Source organism: Petaurus breviceps, unplaced genomic scaffold (assembly GCF_028583685.1).
Source record: "Petaurus breviceps papuanus isolate PSGF00001 unplaced genomic scaffold, PetGlider_PUasm1.0 90740, whole genome shotgun sequence".
In the NCBI taxonomy this organism is placed as follows: Eukaryota; Metazoa; Chordata; class Mammalia; order Diprotodontia; family Petauridae; genus Petaurus; species Petaurus breviceps.
Window position 1 is genome coordinate 8,798,938 of NW_027187330.1, and position 19,922 is coordinate 8,818,859.

The following is a 19,922-nucleotide window of genomic DNA, read 5'->3' on the forward strand; positions in this document are numbered from 1 at the left end:
AAACCAAGCCCAATACAGGGGAATCTCCACATTCCATTACTATCACAGTCGGTGTTATTTATACCTATTCACATGGCACCTTCTTCTAATGAACTAAAGTACTTTGCAGAGAGAGGCTTCTTTTTCATTTTTCTGCATAGGTTTCATTTTGGTTATTTTCTTCTTGAAACATCTCCATGATGTGTGTAAAGGGAATTTGTCATTCCTGCTTTACAGAAAGGGAAATGGAGGCACAGGGAAGTTACAACAGATAAGGTGGACCTTGAATCTAGGTTTCCTGATTCTGTTCACTGTCAGCCAATGATTCAGAGTACTTTGTGTTTATTCTCTTTGAAGTATTCAGCTACTGAGGCAGCCAGGTAGCACAGTGGATAGAGCACTAGGTCTGGAGTCAAGGAGACCTGAGTTCAAATCTGCCCTCAGACATTTATTAGCTGTGTGATCCTGGGCAAGTCACTTGTCCTCAGTTTCCTCCCCTGTAAAATGGAGATAATAATAGTTACCAAGATTGTTATGATGATCAAATGGGATATTTTAAAGCCATGTTGCAGTCCTCAAAAATGCTGTGTTAATGCTAACTATTATTATATTGCGCAGTTACCAACTTACAGTTAGTAAGCGTTCTGGAGAATGATTTGGAACTATTCTCAAAGGGCTATAAAACTGTCTATACCCTTTGACCCAGCAATACTATATCTAGGTATGCATCCCAAGGAGATTAAAGAAAAGGGGAAATAACCTATGTATGAGAAAATATTTATGGCAGCTCTTTTTGTGGTGGTAAAGTATTGGAAATTTGGGGGATGCCGATCAGTTGGGGAATGACTGAACAAGTGTCATATGAGTGTGATAGACTACTATTGTAATGTAATAAATGATGAAGGGGATGGTTTCAGAAAATCCTGGAAAAAATTATGTGAAATGATGCAAAGTAAAGTGAACAGAGCCAGAAGAACAATGTATACAATATACAATGATCAACTGTGAATGACTTAGCTACTCTGATCAATACAATGATCCATGACAACTCTGAAAGATTTATGATATAAAACACTATCCACCTCTAGACAAAGAACTGATGAACTTAGAGTACAAATTAAAACATTTTTATCTTCATTTTTCTTCTTTTTTCCCCTTATTTTTAGAACATGGCTAATGCAGAAATACTTTTTGCATAACTTTATGTATAATGGATAGCATATTTCTTGTTTTCTCAGTAAGTGAGGGAGGGATGAAAGGCAAGAGAGAATTTGGAACTGAAAATAAAGTGAAAATTTTTTTAACAAAATTTTTAAAAAGAGGAACTTCCTAACACTCAGAGATACCTAAAAGTGAAAAGCACTGCTTTAGGAGATAATGGTTTTCCTCTCGCTGGACATATTCAAGCATAGGCTACAATGCGCATTTGTCAGAGATGTTGCAGATAGGATAATTGTTTGGATACGAATTGGATTATGACTTCCAAGGTCCTTCCCAACTCAAAAATTACATAATATTTTCACAATAGTTAAGGGACAAAAATCTAAATCATTTAGTGCAATTCTCATAGATCAGTAGACTTTTAAAACTAGAAGGGACTTTATGATACTCCAGCTGCTCATTTTACAGATGAAGAAACTGAGGCCCAGGGAGGTCAAGTAACCTGCTCAATGCAGCACAACTAATTAGTGGCAGAAATGGATTTGAATCCAGGTCTCCTGACTTGTTTCATTGCTTTACCATTGCCTCTTTTAACTCACTTTCTCTACCTCATTTGTGAACCTTATAGGAATCACAATTATTCACATGTAAACACTGAATTCAAGCTGCAGGTGGCCAAGATTTATTTAAAGTTATCCAATGGGCCCATTAGGAAGCCGGGAATAGAATGAAACACCTGCCCCTCCACTTTGACCTTTCAACTATGCTGCCCTCCTTAGTATTGTCCTAAGCAGGCTTCTTACATTTTTTTTATTCTCTATGATTTTGTTTTAGATGAGAAACCAACGGTTGTGCAAGATACATACTTATTTTGTCCTGCACCAAAGCTAGATGAGATTGGACAGTAAGTAACGATGGAACTTCTCGACCTTATTTTGCATGATTTCCCTTTGCCCATTCTAAGCCCAATTACTTACTGTCCTGTCCTCTTCTGCCTTTCCCACCTTTGATAGGTCGTCATTTGGACATCTCCCTACCACACACTCAGCCCTGACCTCTTTCTGTCAAAAACATATATTCAAAATGAAAAACAGTTAAGTACTGACTCAACAATTCAGGCACCACTTCCTTCTTGAAGCCTTTCCCAATTCCCCCTGCCAGAAGTGATTGTTCCCTCCTTGGATTTCTCATGGCTTTTTGGATGGATATTTCCTTTTTACTTGTCTGCTTCTAGGATAGTCCTTCATGTAACTGTCTCACCTTCCCTACTTAACTGTTTGCTCCTTGAAGGCAGAGATTCCATCTGATCTCCAGTGACTCAAGTAGTAGATGCTTAAGAAATCTTTGTCAAGTTTTGATTTGTTGAATGTATACAAACAGGAGGATTAATTTTTGCTATTCTTAGGTGCATAGAATTTAGGATACAGAACTAATAATTACCCCCACTGAGAATAATGTTCTAAATTTGTGTAAGTCTTTCTCCTGAGAAGCCTAAATTAGAAAGACTAATTTATTAGTCCTTAAAATACCTCTAAAAGATGAGTCCAGGAAAACATTAAACTCTGTTTTGTTCTTCCTCCATTTTCTCCTGTTTCATAGATGTAAATACTTAACGAGTTTATACCACCATTGGTTTGGTGTAATTCTGTGGAAGCAGATGGAATTTTTTGTTTTTTTACTTTTTAAATCCAGACTTTGATCTATTCCCACTGTGGAAATGTTCTCCACTAACAGATCAACAGCTCCTCTGTTTCCTATAGTCCTGGGGTCATTGGGAGGTTAAGTAACTTGCCCATCCATGGTCATATGGCCAGTGTGTGTGAGTCAGGCCTCAAACTCAGCTCTTCCTGACTCTCAGATCAGCACTTTCTCCGCTACCCCGTGCTGAATCTCAACTGAACATCAATGATGCCTTTTGAAATATGAAATAGTCCTGATCAATGCTGTGGAGAAGGAAGCAGGTACAGAACAATAAAGAGGGCAAAGGTAGTGTCTTGGTAGAGTTGTCTATGAGCCTTCTCTGAATGCCTTTCCTATGATGCCAGAGATCTACTTTCCCAGTGTTAAGGTGTGGTCTACCCACAGGTAACCAAAAGTATGTTATAAATTAATAATTAATAATAAAGATGTCCTTCAGTTCTATACAGTCAGCTGACTTGTGGTGGACCCAACCTGCCACCACAGTTCAGTCTTTAACAAAGTTGGCAAGAGAGTGGTCTCATGGGAGCCATGGGGATATGCACACGCCACCATTTATGTTGACTTTCTCTCTCTTTGTGCTCTAGAGTGGTTTTTCTCCAAGTCAGCATGAACAAGGGACTCACCTTTATCTCCAGCTCTGTCAGTATCACCAGCACCAAATGTGTAAGTATTAAGGATATGATCCTGTGGGCCAGAAAGGCCATTGAGGCAGCTTCACTTTTCTTTTTAGAGTGTTTCTTTCATAGTTGCCAAGAGTATTACCCACCCTACCCCACCCCCAGTTAGAAGAAGGAAATGAAGCATACAAACTAAGACACAGCAAAAAACTCAAACAAACCTGGAAGTAACATAAAATTTATAGTCTTGGGACCTGTGTTCAAATCCCAATTCTGTCGCTTATTATCTTTGTGACTTTGGAAAGTCACTTAACTCATCCGTTTCCTCAGTTAGAAAATGAGGGGTGGAATCAATGGCTTCTGAGGTCCCTTACAGCTCTCACATCTATGTCCCCAAGTCTAATCTCTGTTTGATATGGTGATCCTAAATTGATCATTTACAATCCTGTAGCAGTCACTAGGGAACCCATGCCAGAGTCAGCAAGTATGACAAACTCCTCCAATATCCTTTCTAATAAATGGCCCACCTTCCCTCTTAGGCTAGGACAGCATCCCAAGGTATTATCTTTGGAGTGAGCCCCGTGCTTAAAGCCACAAGCCTCCTCCTATCATATTGCTACATCTGATGAAAGCTTTTTTAATGGAATAAGTGCATGAAAATGAGCCAACCTGAACAAGCTCAAGTTCTTTCCTTTCCCAGCCTTCCACCTCTCCATCCTGAAAAAAATAGTATCCTAGAAGAAATAAGGCTGATATGAGGGTAGGTGACAAACGGGAGAAGTTTTGGTATTAGGCTAAGTTGCTTTCAGTTTTAAGAGCGATTGACATGGGGTATCTAGGTGGCACAGCGGATAGGGTGCCAAGCCTGGAGGCAGGAGGACCTGAATTCAAATATGACCTCAGTCACTTACTAGCTATGTGACCCTGGTCAAGTCTCTTAACCCTGATTGCAAAAAAAGAAAAAGAGCGATTGACGTATAGGAATTTTTTTAAATTGATTGGATACAGGGTCATTTGTGCCAAATATAATAATTTTCAATCAAGTTCCTAGTAGGGATGAGTGATGTTGATTGTGAGAAAGGTAGAACCAAGGCTCTATGGAGCCATGACCTCAAGAAACCTTTTATAAATTACTTTCAACAAGGAAGGACCATCAATATGACTTCTTCCTGGAGAATAAGTGATGGGGCACCTCGACAGATAAAGGTGTAGTGCAGGATGATGCCGGGGGTGAGGTGAAAGTGGACACACTGCCCCACCCACTTGGTACCTTGGTTCTACATCCTGAAGGCTTGGGCCTCTAGCTGTCAGTTCAGCACTTACTCAACTCCCTAGATAAGAGGATCAGGCCGGGGCTCCTGTGAATCCAGGTGTGTTCCAAGCCTGTTCAGTCTTGTTTCATTAAGCACTTTCCTTCTCGTTTTGCAGATTTCTGCAGTTTCCTTTTCTTCTCCTGTTTTCTTCTCTTTGGCTCTCCAGCTCTAGCTCTCACCTGGCTCTCTCGTGACAGCTGCAGTAAGTTTTCTCTCTTCTCTTATGCTCTTTGAAGCTCATTTTCTTACTCCATCAAATTCAGTTTACAGATAGAGGCTAAAGCCCCCTTTCATATCATTTCTTCCATGAATCAGATACCCGAAAGGGCATCACTTGGGTGCCAGCTGGTAAAGACTCAACCCTTTCTGCAAACACTTAAAATTGGGATTATATGTGCTTTCAGTGTAAGGGAAATTTGGAAAGGAAGAAGAGGCATGCCTGAGGAGGGAGTAGTGCATCTGCTCAATTAGCTTTTTTTCTTGATTCTGGTACCAACTTGTACAGTCTTAACCACTATTTACTTAATCTTCTCCATCTAAGGGAAAGTATTCAGGTATGACTCCATGATCACTTGTCCCTGCACATCCCTGCCCATAAGCAAAATTAGCTTCCCATAACTTTTTACAAATTATTTTTTACTTTTCTTAATGTGAATCCAACCAGCTGATTTCTAAATCTTTCTCTTTTTGTTTTAACTTGGAGCAAAGCAAACCTTGTGATTCCTCTCCCACATTCTCTGCTAGCTTTCATATTCAGGATCCACTAATCTCTCCATCAAGTGTGGGTTTTTCCCCCTCCTCTTCTTAGTTCTCTCTCACAGTTTTCTATTTTTCAGTTCTTGGAACATGTAGATGTTTACCATGGCGGGGGGGCTTAATATTCCTACATGGAGTGGAAAATTAGACTAAATGACTTCCAAGTTCCCTCTCAACTGAAACCCTAAAATTGATAAGGCAACATAGTTCAGTGAATAGGACACTGGGCTTGGAGTGAAGAAGGCGTTGGCTCAAAACCTGCCTCAGATGCTAACTGTGACCCTGGGCAAGTCACTTAGGTTCTCAGTGGAAGAAGCACTGAATATAGAAACAAGACTCCAGCATTTAAATCTCTCTGCCAATGCTTAATAGCTGAGTGACCTGAGACAAGTCATTGTACCTCTGAATCTTTGTTTCCTTATTTGTAAAATGAGGATATATAACTGAGAGGGTTTTTTGAGACAAACCTACTTCATTAATTCTAAAGCACTAAAGAAGTGTTTATTATTGTTGTTATTATTTATATAATACCCTTCTCTCATTGTGTGTCAGCAGCCTACTTAAAGTTATATCAATCTCAAAAAAAATCTGACTTTTGGCATACTAATGAGCCTGAGTCTCCCAGATTTTTTTAGACTGACTAGGATTCCATGGGGGTGAAGGAGTCAGGATTAGGATTATTAGAATTCAGTTACTAAATGAATTCAGTTACTGTCTAGTTTCTTCTGGGATGATATTGTAATAAAATGGACTTATTTTAGTGTTTAATCAGGTCTAGTTGAGCTGCTTATTACAGAAAAATCATAGAAAAATGAGAAATTCCTAACATCCCCTCTGATGGAGGAAATTATGGTAATCCCTGACATCCTAGTGATGAGACAATATATTAAATGAAGCCGAGATGACCCATAATTCTATTTGCTGTGCCTTTGCTCTCATTCTGCGACATCTCCTTCCTTGGACCTTTTGACAATAAAGGAAATAATCTGGACGTTTCCTTTGTTTGCAGCTCAGTGGAACAATTCTCTTCATTGCCCTGTTGGTTCTGTTTCTGTTACTGGCCCTGGCCCTTCTCTGGTGGTTCTGGCCTCTTTGCTGCACAGTGGTAAGTAATCATTTGTCACCATCTTGTCCTTAGATACATATACAGATACAGGTGTACAGGGTGAGTGATGGACAAGAACCTAGCTTTTCTACTGTTCCCAATTTCCACCTCTGCCTCTCTCTCCTCCCTCTTCTTCCCCTCCCATGCAATCCTCCCAGTCCCCTCAGTAATGAGGGCAGACATTTAAGTCAAACAGAGAGGGATCGCTGAGACATAACCCTGACATTTCTCACTGCCCTCTCTAGAATAAATAGAAATAGCATCGACAATCATGACTAGATTCCTAGGCCAGCCCACAATAGTCCATTTTACCTATATTGTAGCTAACATACTATATGTTTGATACAATTTGGGAGAAACAAGTGTTTCTTATAGAACACTATGGGGAAGAATATTGACATAAATGTGGACATAGACACACACACAGGGGATTATAGCTGTGATTTTTCTGATAACAAAATTCAATCTCTTTTCTAACTTTAACAAGACAAGAAAGTGTCCAAGCAAAGTAGCTTACAACCCAGATACGTAAACTTAATGGAGAGTATCTTTAAAAAAAAAAAAAAAGATTTCTCTGAGCAGGGTTGGTTTTTGTTGCTGTTCTTGTTGTTAACCAAAAATAAAACTTAAGAGATGCGGATCCAAAGCTTAGCCCCTGTGCTTACTAGCTATATGTCCTTGTACCAGTCACTTAAACTTCCTGAGCCTCAGCAAAAGGGAAGGGTGTCCATGTCTTCTCTGAACTAACAATGAGGAGGCTATTTATTTCCATAAGTTATTTCCACTACTTTGCAGTGAATAACCCCCAAAGTGATAAGTGGCAAATATTTCCTTTAATGCATATAAATGAGTCAGTTCAAGGAAAAGTCTGTTTCCTGCCTTCCACAGCAGGCTAAGAGGATGCCCATGAAGCCCAATTTAAACTCTGTTTTTGTATCTATTCCAGGTGATTAAGGAACCACCACCCCCTCCACCCCCACCAGCAGTAAGTATTATTAACCCTAAATTTAGCAGCATGCAGCCTACAAGAAAAATGACTCCCTTTATTTTTTTATTTCTGGACAAAGGGGCAAGTTAGTCTTGGAAGGGATAGAAGACCAACAGAGTCAGAGGCTTTGATTATGTTTAGAATTGAACAAGACTTTCCCGATACTTCCCATCCACCTCCCAAATCAAACCAAATCCTGTGCCTTTCCTATCAAATTGCTAATTCTTGGGCTGCCTATATTAGACAACTTCTAAATTACCTACTGAATTAAATAAGGACTTTGAAAGTTCAATAAGCAACGTCCTGCTGTTGGAATGACTGCACACAGTTGCCTCAAGAACATCACCATGAATGAGGGTTCCTGTCCCTCATTCTCATAGCTAATCAATGATTTCATTGAGTGAGTTTGCTGTCTCACTTTTTCTTCTACAAGGCAGTAGCCTGTCTCATGCACAATTCATTCCCACGGTGTGGCCGTCTGTGCCCTCCCAAGCAAACTGTGCCCATGAATCTTTTATACGGAGTTGATATAAATAAAGGCGGCCTGGGGAGAGAAGAGGGGAACACCATGATGCTTGCAGGCTTCTCAGGAAAGAGCCACAGCTGTGAAAACAATAGGGTTTTATATGCTGTTAGCATGTAAATACAGCGCTCTGAGGCCAAGCAATCTGGAGACGCTATGGGACTTGGCATCAACCAAGATAGTCTGTATCACCTGGCAAGCCCCTGACAAGTAAAGAGGCAGAATTGGCCTTCCTAGATAGACTTCCAGTTTACCTTGTATATCTCTTTTCTGTGCATTGATATTTGCATGTTGTCTCCCCGTTAGACTGTGAGCTCCTTGTGAGCAGGGACTGTCTTTGTACCTTTATATGTATCCCCAGGGCATAGCACAGTCCCTGAAGCTTGATAGGCACCTAATAAATGCTTGATGACTTGGCTTGACTAGGACTCAGATGAAGAAGATGGATTGCCCAAGAAAAAGTGGCCAACGGTGGATGCCTCTTATTACGGTGGCCGAGGAGTTGGAGGGATTAAAAGAATGGAGGTAAGAGGAGAATACTGCCCTGTTCAATAACCATAACTGACCTTGACCAGGGGAAATAAGAGCCGGAACTCATGAAGGAGATAAGATTTATCTTATTTGCTGCTTTTATTAATTAGATATACTGGATGCTTGATGTCATTAATTGGGAACTGGCAGGAGTAGAACAAAGTTTTAGGACCCTCGGTGTCTTTAATTTGTGGTGTCAAAAAAGATAGCTCAGGGCCTAGTTTCCAGACTTACCCATTCAAGTTCAACCAGAGCTTTCAGTGATTTAAGTGGATTCCTTCTGTGAAGTCAACAGGACCTCTAGCAGACTGCCTGGAGTTTCTGAAAGTTGGGGGCTGGTTCACATCTATTAAATTCCAAGACCTTCCTCGTGAGAAAGATTATAAAGATGATGTCATCAGGTTGGGGAATGTCTTGGATTTCAAACCACTGGACCAACACGTTGACAAATAAGGAAACACTGAGTCACAGACACACTAGGCCTGTCCTCACTCAGACTGAAAAATGGAAAGGAAAAATCCCAAGTCTATCTGATCCATTTGAAAACCAATTTGGCAAAATTCAAAGAACTCAAACAAGCAGTTCCTCAAGTTTCCAGTCAAAGGGGGTGGGGAGGAGAAGGCTGAGAAGATTGTGAGCGGCCATGTGAAAGAGAACTAAGGCTAGCAATGTTTTCAGACGTTCCTTTTTTGTTTCTTTTGTTCTTGTACTCAGGTAAGATGGGGAGACAAAGGCTCAACAGAGGAAGGGGCCAAACTGGAAAAGCCCAAAAATGCTGTCATTAAATTACCGGAGCAAGAATTTGAGCCATGGGAGCCTAAACCAAAGAAGCACAGTAGGAAAGAGCTTCCTTCACAGAGAAAATGGTACACTCCCATCAAGGTGAGACATGGGCTGGATGCATGATTATAGAAGGCAAACTGAGGTATAGACAGTATTCCCTGGACTTTCCATTTACAGGGCTTATAGCTGGAGGAGGCATTAGAGGTTGTGTAGCCCAAGCATTTAATTTTACAGGTGAGGAAACTAAGACTCAGAGCGGTCACACAGGGCCAACAGTTTGTGAACTTAATCGTGGATCACAGTTTTTCAACCAAAAAAAGACATTAGGTCATCTAGTCCAAGAACCTCATATTACAGATGAGGAATCTGAGACCCAGAAAGATTAAATTATTTTACCAAATCATACAGTAAGAGATGAAGGTAGGACCCAAATTCAGGCCTTCAATGCTCCTCCCTTTATACCATGCCATCTCCATTGTGACCTGGGTGGCTGTAGTTTATAGCTCTCTCATTAGCTTGTCATTAATATACTCAAAACCCCATCAGGCTGACTTGTTCTTTCCCCAGCCATAAAAACAACAGCAACTTTGTCTTTGGTCCATGACTGTATCTTCTTCAGTGGATCAGTAACTTGCACCTGAAGAATTGCATCAAGTGCTTTCCTATTCAGATTCTGATGGGTGTCAATTCTAATTTTAAAATATTTATTGTGTATTGACTGTGTACTGACTGTACTGATTGTGTGCTATGACTAAGTAGTAGAGGTATAAAGTCCTTTCCCTCAAAGCACTTATAAGCCAGAAAAAGAACTCAGTCTCTTGTGTGTCCACAATATATAGGGGCAAAGTCATTCAGAAGCCCAGAAAATTGATACCAAAGAATGGGAGTGCTTACCATCAGCTCCTGTTCTTCTGTGGATGAATGAATAAAAAGACATATTGAACATTCTTGTGTCAGACACTATGCCACATGACAAAGTTACATAGACAAAAACAAGATAGGCTTGCCCTCAAGGAGTTTACATTCTAAATGGGAAGAGACAACCTGTATAAGGGAATACTGACCAGCAAAGGGTGTTTTGGTCTGGAAAGGCACAGGGATGATGAAAACCCGAGATGCATCACTCCCAAAGTATACAACTGTGGCTGCAGGGATGCTACATATCTCTGCACATAGAGAAAGGAGACAGGGGTGGCTAGGTGGTGCAGTGAATAGAGCACCGGCCCTGGAGTCAGGAGGACCTGAGTTCAAATCCGGCCTCAGACACTTGACACACTTACTAGCCATGTGACTTTAGGCAAGTCACTTAACCCCAACTGCCCTCCAAAAAGCAAGAGAGAGAGAAGGGAGACATTTTCTTCTTCATCAAGTAGATGAAAGAAACATGGAGGACACCCATGCCCATAGATAGGAGATGATATAGTTTGCCTTCTACCATGGTCTCTCCCAAAGGTGTCTGGTATAACCGGGGGAGGAAAAACAACAAAGCAACAAGTTTTTTTTAGTGCCAGATACTGTGCTGAGCACTAAGGAAACAAATACAGAAATAAAGCTAGCCCTGCCCTCAAGAAACTTACATTTTCGTGGGGTAAGACAATGCACAGAGGAAGAACTAAAAGGAGCAGGGAGGTTTTGAGAAAGGAATATGCTCATGAAAAGGCACAGTGACAAAGTCCAGAGTCAACAGCATGGCTCAGAGGGGAATAAAGCATGACTGACCTGGTCCCATCCCCACAGTAGAGGCCCCCAGAGAAACTCACCAACATGAGAAGGTATCCTATGTGGTAGAGGGATATTCCTGGGTGAGAATGTCCCAGGACAAAATCTTGCAATGAAATAATCATCTTACTAACTCTGGTAGGATAAATGCTTTTTAACTTGCCTTGGCCTTCAATAGCCTACTTCTAGCATCTAAACAGTGCTGTCCTGAGGACACGACAGAAGCAGCAGTGATATCCTAAAGTCTCATGGTGTGGATCAGCACAGGGTGTCTAAGAGTTGGGTGTGAACGGGGTTTGATTCCCAAACAACCATACCCAATTCAAGCTGAATAGGCCTTTGCCATTACTTCCCAAATCTCTTGCATTTGGGCACCTCAGTCAATCAGAGTAACTGTTCATTTCAGTCTACACAATGCTCAGTCTGAAGTCAGAAGACCTAAATTTTAATCCCATCCCTGTCATTCACTGTCTATGTGACTTTGAGCCTGGTTTGCTCATATGAAAATGAAGACATTAGAATGGGTGGCCACAGATGTTACTTTCACCTGAGAATCATGATCCCGTTATAAATGATCGCTTTCTTTCCCTTCATGACCTGTAATCTTTAATCTTCCCCTTATCTCTAGCATCCCAAAGTCTCCATTTCCTTCATAGAACCCCCTTTCTCTAGAGAATTTTTTATCCCTCACCACCAGCCTCGACTTTAAATCTTGATCTTGATCCCAAGTCCCCACACACAAAGTATATCTCATCTGAGATGAGTCATGGTCTTTGGGAGACAAGTACTGGTATAAGGGATAATGCTTAATTTGTAAACCTGATCAGTGCCACACAGAAGAATTATGAGAAAGTTTCTTAAGTCACAATTTAAAATCTACAAATATCAAAAAGTAACAGCATGTGGCTTTTTTTCTTTAGGGCAAACTGGATGCTTTGTGGGCATTGGTTCGACAAGGCTATGACCAAGTGTCACTTATGAGACCCCAGCCAGGAGAAAAGGTAAGATATCACAAATATGATCTCATGGCACTTTTGTGGCCAGCACTGTCTTTTTCTTATTCCTCTAAGAATCTTTCAGGGCAGCTAGGTTGCACAGTGGTTAGAGCACTGGTCCTAAAGTCAGAAGGACCTGAGATCAAATCCAGCCTGTGTGACCCTGGACAAGTCATTTAACCCCAACTGTCTATCCCCCCCCAAAAAAAATAATCCTTCTGCATTAGCCTATGGAAAAGCCAAATAGAAGGTTTATAATGGAAAGCTATAATAACAAGGTGTTCAGTTCGAAATTATTCCAACATTGGTATCCTGTTGCCACTACCATTCAGTGTCATTCTTCTATTACTTGCACTACAGCTGAAAGAAATTTAATCCAATTCAAACTTTTATTAAGCACCAGTTATACACCATGCAGCTAGGTAGTACAATAGATAGAACCCTGGGCTTGGAATCATGAAGATCTGAGTTCAAATCTGTCCTCAGATACTTACTAGCTGTGCAACCCTGGGCAAATCACTTAACCCCCATTGGCCTCAGTTTCTCAACTAAAAATGGGGACATACCGAAGAAGAAAATAGCAAATCACTTCAGTAGCTTTGCCAAGAAAACCCTATGAACAAGTCTATGGGGTCATGAAGAGTTCAACATGACTAAACAACAAAAGCACCATGCACTATCCTCAGCATTGGGAATACAAATTTTAAAAAACAAACCAGTTTCTGCCCTTAATGAGTTGAAATTCTGTGGAAAAACAACATTTACAAAATTTTTATTGTTTAGTTGTTTCAGTTGTGTCTGACTCTTTGTGGCCCCATTTTGGGGTTTTCTTGGCAAAGATACTGGAGTGGTTTGCCATTTCCTTTCTCCAGCTCATTTTACAGATGAGGAACTAAGGCAAACAGGGTTAAGTGACTTTCCCAAGGTGACACAGCTTGTAAGTGTCTAAGGCTGGATTTGAGCTCATGAAAATGAGTCTTCCTGATTCTAAGCCCAGAACTCTATTCACTGTGCCACCTAGCTGCCCCTGTTTACAAATAAATACAAAATAAACACAAGTTAGTCATAGAGTTTGCTAAGACCGAAGCAATAAGACTTGTGAGAATTAGGAAAGGATTCTTGGGAAGGTGACAGTTGAGCTCAACTTTGGAGGCAGTTTGGATTCAAAGGAGTGGAGGTGAGGAGGGAGAACATTCCAGGCATGGGCATAGTTTATACAAAGACATTGACATGACATACCTCATGTATGGACATCAACTGATGGGTGAGTTTTGATGGAATGTATAGTACATCATTTGTTGGGATGTAGAGTACATTATGGCAAGTCATACATAATCAGTCTAGAAAGACAATCTTGCATCAAATTGTGAAGAGTTAATGCCAAACAAAGGAACTTATATTTTACCTAAAAGAAAAAGGGAGCCAGTGAAGCTTCTTAATTGGAGGTGTAACATGGTGCTACTTACCCATGAAGTATCAGTTTGATAGCTATCATGGATTGGAGAAAGGAGAGACTGGAAGCAGGAAAACCAGTTATGAAGCTACCCTCCAGAGGAGGGGCAATGGCCTGAATTGTGGTGGTGATGTTAAGGGTAGAGAGGTGATAAATGCATGAGCTCATATAGAGATAAAAATCAACAAGATTTGACAAATGGGATGTGGGTGGTGAATGACAATGAAGAAATGAGGAGGATTTCTGGCTGACCAGAAGAATGGTGATACCCACCACAGAAGTAGGGAAGTATGGAGGATGAGGTGGGTTTAAGAAGAAAGATAAGGAGTTCTGTTTTGGACATGTTCAGTATGAGATGCCTATGGGATTTCCAAGCGGAGATAGTTAGAGATGTGGGACCAGAACTCATTCATCTGTTAAACCAAAAATTGACTTGAATATGAAGGGAAAAGTAACATTTCCCATTTAAATATTTAATTAACATCAAAATCAGCCTTATGAGCACTCAGAATCATTACCTTGAGGATGATCACAAAATTTACTATATGTAGTATATTTACAGAGTTAATTACTCAGTTTTCAGTTCTGAAAGCTACTCCATCACCAGTTACAAGTATCTATCACCAATGAACAATAATGAGTTCCTTCCTTTTTGGTTTTGATGTCTTAGATGGTAATCATTATGTTGGAACTCATTTATGCCATTACTTCCCAAGGCAAGTACACATTCGTTCAATGCTAGAATGAGACCGTGCGGCTGGTCTAAAGAATTATATCCTGTAGGAAAGTTAAAATGCAAGTCCGACATTCCTCAGTTTCCCTAATTAGCTTGGCATGAATCCAAAGGAAATTGAGTGAGCAATCTGCACCTTTCTCTGGAAGGTGGTGTGACCTCTTTGTTCCATTATCTCCTAGTAATTCTGGACTAAGATCAAAGCTCTGTCATGTGCTCCTTGCTAAACATTATGAACTCTGATACGAAATCCCAATGTGGGAACTGATCGATGACTGCCATAACCTGAAATGAACATATTTATACAACCAGCCTTGGAGTTGGAAGTACGAATAGCTCAGAGCAGGGATGGGGAACCTGGGGCCTCAGGGCCAACGTGGCCTTCTAGGTCCTTGGCTATGGCCTCTTGCCTGAGTCCAAGTTTTACAGAACAAATCCTTTTATTAAGGGGATTTGTTCTGTGAAGTTTGGGTTCAGTCAAAGGGCTGCACTTGAGGATCTAGAAGTCCTCATGTGGCCTTGAGATCACAGGTGCCTCATCTCTACACTAAGAGTGTCGGGCACATGGAAGATGGTTAACAAACATTGGTTGAATTGAATTAAAGGCACCAGGCAAAGTTTCTCCATTTAGTCAGGCCTCTCAGTATTAGATAAATTTTGTTGTGATCAGTCCATTTGCAAAAAAGCTAGGTATGCATCTAGTTTGGCAGAATTTGTCAAATTGATTTGAATAGAGGCAAAGCTTAATAATCAAATCTGAATATTATGAAATCTGAGTACTGCTTATAACCAGTGTTATTTTTCAATATACATGCATTTATGTATACATTTTTTCTTTTAAAAAAGCAGTCTATACTCAGTCTATTACGTATCAATATATCAGATGCTGTTCTGCCTAGTGAGAGAAAGTTGGATTAATTGATCACATGAGGTTACTTCTAGTCCTGATTCTATGATAAGGTTTCTATTTTCCTCTGCTACATTTCCCTAAAAATTAACAAAGCTAGCGATAAATCACATATATTCTATGCAGTATCTAGGAAGGATGGATAAGAGTTTGGAGCATTATAGAACAAAAGTTTCTGCATCATTCCAATTCAGAAACTGAAAGATGAACACCACTGGCACCAAACAGTCTTTTGGCTGGTTTCCCTGAATGGGGATTCCTTGGGCAGCTGGGCCTCAGGCTTCATATTGACTTTTTAGATCTGCCTCTGGGTCCTTGAATGGGTCTTTTAGTCCCAGCTGTATTTTGATAGAAGTTACATTATAGAATCTGATTTCATCCCATGCCTTTCCCTGGCGCTGCTAGTAGATTTCTGTCACCCACGACACAATGCCACCACTGTGGTCGGGGCAGCCCCAAAACATTTCGAAACAAGGATACTCAGTTACTCACATGTAAAGTGCTCCTGGGTGGTAAAGGGAAAGACAAAAAAAGAACAAGACTGAGGTTAATTAAAACAGGGCAAGCCAAATAGAGGGCAAAGTCAACGAATCAAATGTTCATCAAGGCAAGAGGACAGAAAAGGTCTTATTGTCAAGCAGTATTAGAAGCCAGTCCTCTTTTGTGGCCAACAAAATTAGCTTGAGTTGGCAAAGGTTGAAAAGGAAGTAATAAATGATCCCAAATCATTCTGTTTTCCCAAAAGTAATTACTTGAAGCTGAGATTACAAAGAGGGAAATTATATGGTCCAGTGCATAGGACCTTGGGTTGGGAATCAATGGTGCCAGTTTCTGTGCTCTACCCTATTATGTTTTGTGGTATCGATCATCACTTAGACCTTTGAGTCTCAGTTGATCCATCCCAAATTAGCAGATGGACAAATGGAAACATATTTAATCAAGCAGTTTGAGCTCTTTGGGAGAAAGGTTTTTAGGCCCAAGATATTATTATGATATATAAATTTTAGAGGCAGCCTGGAGTGGTGCATAGAATGGCAGTCTCGGATTTGGGAAGATAGAACCCCAAAGCATCTGGGTTCAAAGTATTGCCTCTGACACATACTGGCTGTCTGACTGAAGTAAGCCACTTAATCTCTCAATGCCCCAGGCAACACTATACTAATAATAACAATAAACATAATGATGATGATAGCAATATGGACTAGACCTGTGATTTCACTTATACAGGGAACTCCTGGGTGAGGAAACTTCCTCTATCAATGAAATGAGCATTTTATAGGCTTATAAAGTTGCCTTAGACACTAAAAGACTGTGACTTATCCAGAATCATACAGTCATTTTATGTCAGGAAGAGGACTTGAACTCAAGTCTTTCTGGATCCAAATTCAGTTCTCTATCTAGTATGCCATAGCAGTCTCTCAACCATAATAATAACAGCAATAATAGCTAACATTTAGATAGCACTTTAAGATTTGCCAAGAGTTTTTTTTTATTTATTTCTTCTTTAATTTGTGGGATAAAACAAGCATTTCTATAACATAGCATAATAAAAAAGACGATTGCACATGAAACTGCAAATCTACTTTGTACAATTTACTATTCCTTTTAAATGTACAATAAAGTTATGTAAATTTCTTTTTCTTTTTTCTTCCCTTCCCCACCCTAGAGACAGCCACCATTAGATACAAATAGGTGTATGTATATATATATATATGTATATATATATATAATTATTCTATACATACTTCTCTTTATCCTTTCTCTGGATACAGACAACATAGTCTTCATTTGTCCTTTATAGTTAACTTGGGCATGTATAAAAGTCAAAATAATTTATTTGCTCAGTTGTTCTTAAAAAACATTGCTGTTACTATATATGATGTTCTCTTGGTTCTGTTCATTTGGCTCTGTTATCTCATGCAAGTCTTTCCAGGTTTTTCTGAAGTCCGCCTGCTCGGCATTTCTTAGAGCACAATAGTATTCCATCACAATCATATATCACAACTTGTTCATCCATTCCCCAATTGATGGGCATCCCTACAATTTCCATGCTTTGCCACCACAGAAAAAGCTGCTGTAAATATTTTAGAACATATGGGTTCTTTCCCTTTTTCCCTAATCATCTTTGGAAATAGACTTAGCAGTGGTATTGCTGCATCAAAGGTAGCTTAACAACTCTTTGGACATAATTCCAGATTACTCTCCAAAATGGTTGGATCAGTTTGCAAAAATTATCTCATTTGATCCTCACAACAACCCAATGAGGTAGGTACTATTATTAGACCCATTTTATAGATGAGGAAAATGAGGCTGGATAACTTTGCTCAGCTAGTAAGTATCTAAGGCAGAATTCAAACTCATGTCTTCCTGACTTCAAGTCTAGAGTTCTATCCACTACTTTCCAGGGTTTCTTAATCTTTTTTGCTTTACTTTGGTGACATCTAGGGACTACTTCTCAGAATAATGTCTTTAATTGATTGAAGAAAGTGCTCAATTTCAGTGAGATTTTAGTGAAAATTAAGATATATTTCCCCATCTAAGTTCACAAGAACACTCCCCCAAAATCTATCCAAGGGCCCCATGATTAAGAGCCCCTACACTATATACCTACCCACCTTTAAGGCTTAGAAGATGCAAAACAGGTTCTACTCTGCTTGGATAGAAGTTTCCTGAGAGTTCTCTTTACTGATGAAATCACACAGAACCGCCCCCTACCCCAGCAAATGTGTGTATGTATATATACATAAATATGCACATGTGTGTATGTATATGTGTGTGTGAGAGAGAGAGAAAGAGAGGAAGGGAGAGAGACAGAGAGAGACAGAGAGACAGAGAGAGAGACAGAGAGAGATACGGAGAGAGAGATTGGAGCATTTGAAGATTCAGTTTTTAAATGTGGGGTTTTTAAGTTTTTTACGTTTTAAAAATACTAACTCCCACTTCTTGGGGCTCTTAGTGTTGTCTGTTTTCCAACATGCATAAAAGGGAATCTTGAGGATGTAGTAGAATCCATGAGAATAGCAAGGTTAAGAAATGTTTTGGGAAAAAATAAAGGGTCTTTTTATTGTAGATCACATGCCATTAATCCAGATTAAGCAAAGGAACATGTCTACATCCATGGTTGGTATGTGTGTGATATACTGATTCATCATACAATTCAGGTTGTATTTCTAGATCCATCCCTTGTCATTTCATATGACCCTTGTTTCCATTCCTTAAACATGAGAAGAATAATCACTGAAAGGCAGTGTGGTATAGTGGGTAGAGAGTCAGCCTCAGAGTCAGGAAAACCTGGATTTTTAACTTCAAGTCTGGCCTCTGTCACATACAGGTTATGTGACTTTTTGGAGGTCTCTTAGCACCTTTGGCAACTCTCAGACTATAAGATTCAGAAACGGTGGTAATCTGCACTAGTAGAGGGAGTTGCCTCACTGGGACATCCCTATACTGATCAAATCACAAGTATGGTAAAAAATTAATAAATAACCAAAAGTTTCTGATTTTTTTTCAAAGTACATAGTGTTATGCCAACTATTAAGAACTAGCTACCATAGGCAGCCCAGTCTACCAATGACAGTGCCCATCTGAGGCAACACGTGAGGTCTTTGGACTTTACTGCCATGCTCTATCATATCCAGATTTTCTGAGAGGCTAACTTGATCATTCTCTGCCCATTTTTTTTAAAGTTGAGCCACTCTGGGGCCAAGCAATAGAGGTGTGATCTGTCTTCCAATGACAGCCCTTCAACTACTGGAGAGCTCCATTTTCCCCTCCACTCACAGATACTCTCCTCTCCAGATTCGAGTTTCTCCAAACTTTCTCTGTCCTGGTCACAAGTTGCCCATCATCCTTACTTTGGATATGCTAGACTGTCGATTGTCCTTTCTAAAATAGACATAGTATTCCAGATGTGGTATGATCGGGGCGAAGTACAGAGGGACACTCAAATCCTTTGTTCTGGACATTGCTTTCCATTAATTCCATATATCCTGGGCCATCTCCAGTCATCCTGATTGATATTTGACTAGACTCCAGATGGCTCTGGAAGAGAAAGTGAGGCTGGTGACTTTGACAGCCCTGACTCACTCAGATCAAACTCAACTGCAAGTTATTTTGTCATTTCCCTGATGTCATGGTCTTCCTTGAGAATAAAGGACAAACCACACACCATGTGGCACTAGCATTTTGTATTATCATGTCGAACTATTGACGTCCATTGAACTTGTGCTCATTACCTCCCCAATAGATTGTAAGCTCCTTGTGTGTAAGGATTGTTTCATTCTTTTTACTTGCATAGCCAGTGACCAGTGCAGTCCCCAGCACAGAGTAGGCACTTAATAAATCTTGATTGATTGATCATCCTTTATGTTAACTGACCCCTTAACTCTGAGTCATCTTCTAATTAGATAAGGATAACAGCCTTGCCTTCATCTAATTCATTGATAAGGAGTTGGTCCCCAGACTCAGATATTTCTCAAAAACACAAAATGTAGGGAAATAAAATTATTTGTCTACTGTAATTGCCAAAGCCAAAATGGCAGTTTGGGGCCATCCCAGGCTCTATGCAGAATGGTTTGGGGGTTTTAGACATAGTTTCAGAGTGACTCTTGATAGGCTCTATCTACAAGACCCATTCCACTCATGCCATTTGAGGGAGT

At 40.1% G+C, this 19,922-nt stretch overlaps 1 protein-coding gene and 1 long non-coding RNA gene across 2 annotated transcripts in view; one reads left to right on the top strand and one right to left on the bottom strand.

The window, feature by feature from the left end:
- Positions 1-19,922, bottom strand: part of LOC138145592 (uncharacterized) — a 91,174-nt gene that overhangs the window by 50,847 nt on the left and 20,405 nt on the right. The window lies entirely within an intron of this gene.
- The window catches only part of ANTXRL (ANTXR like), a 91,354-nt gene that overhangs the window by 47,544 nt on the left and 23,888 nt on the right, over positions 1-19,922 (top strand). The window contains exons 11-17 of the mRNA XM_069067262.1: positions 1,975-2,044; positions 3,426-3,504; positions 6,537-6,632; positions 7,579-7,617; positions 8,570-8,668; positions 9,389-9,556; positions 12,097-12,177. Of these exons, the coding sequence (XP_068923363.1) occupies positions 1,975-2,044; positions 3,426-3,504; positions 6,537-6,632; positions 7,579-7,617; positions 8,570-8,668; positions 9,389-9,556; positions 12,097-12,177 (632 nt within the window). The remainder of the gene's footprint in view (positions 1-1,974; positions 2,045-3,425; positions 3,505-6,536; positions 6,633-7,578; positions 7,618-8,569; positions 8,669-9,388; positions 9,557-12,096; positions 12,178-19,922) is intronic.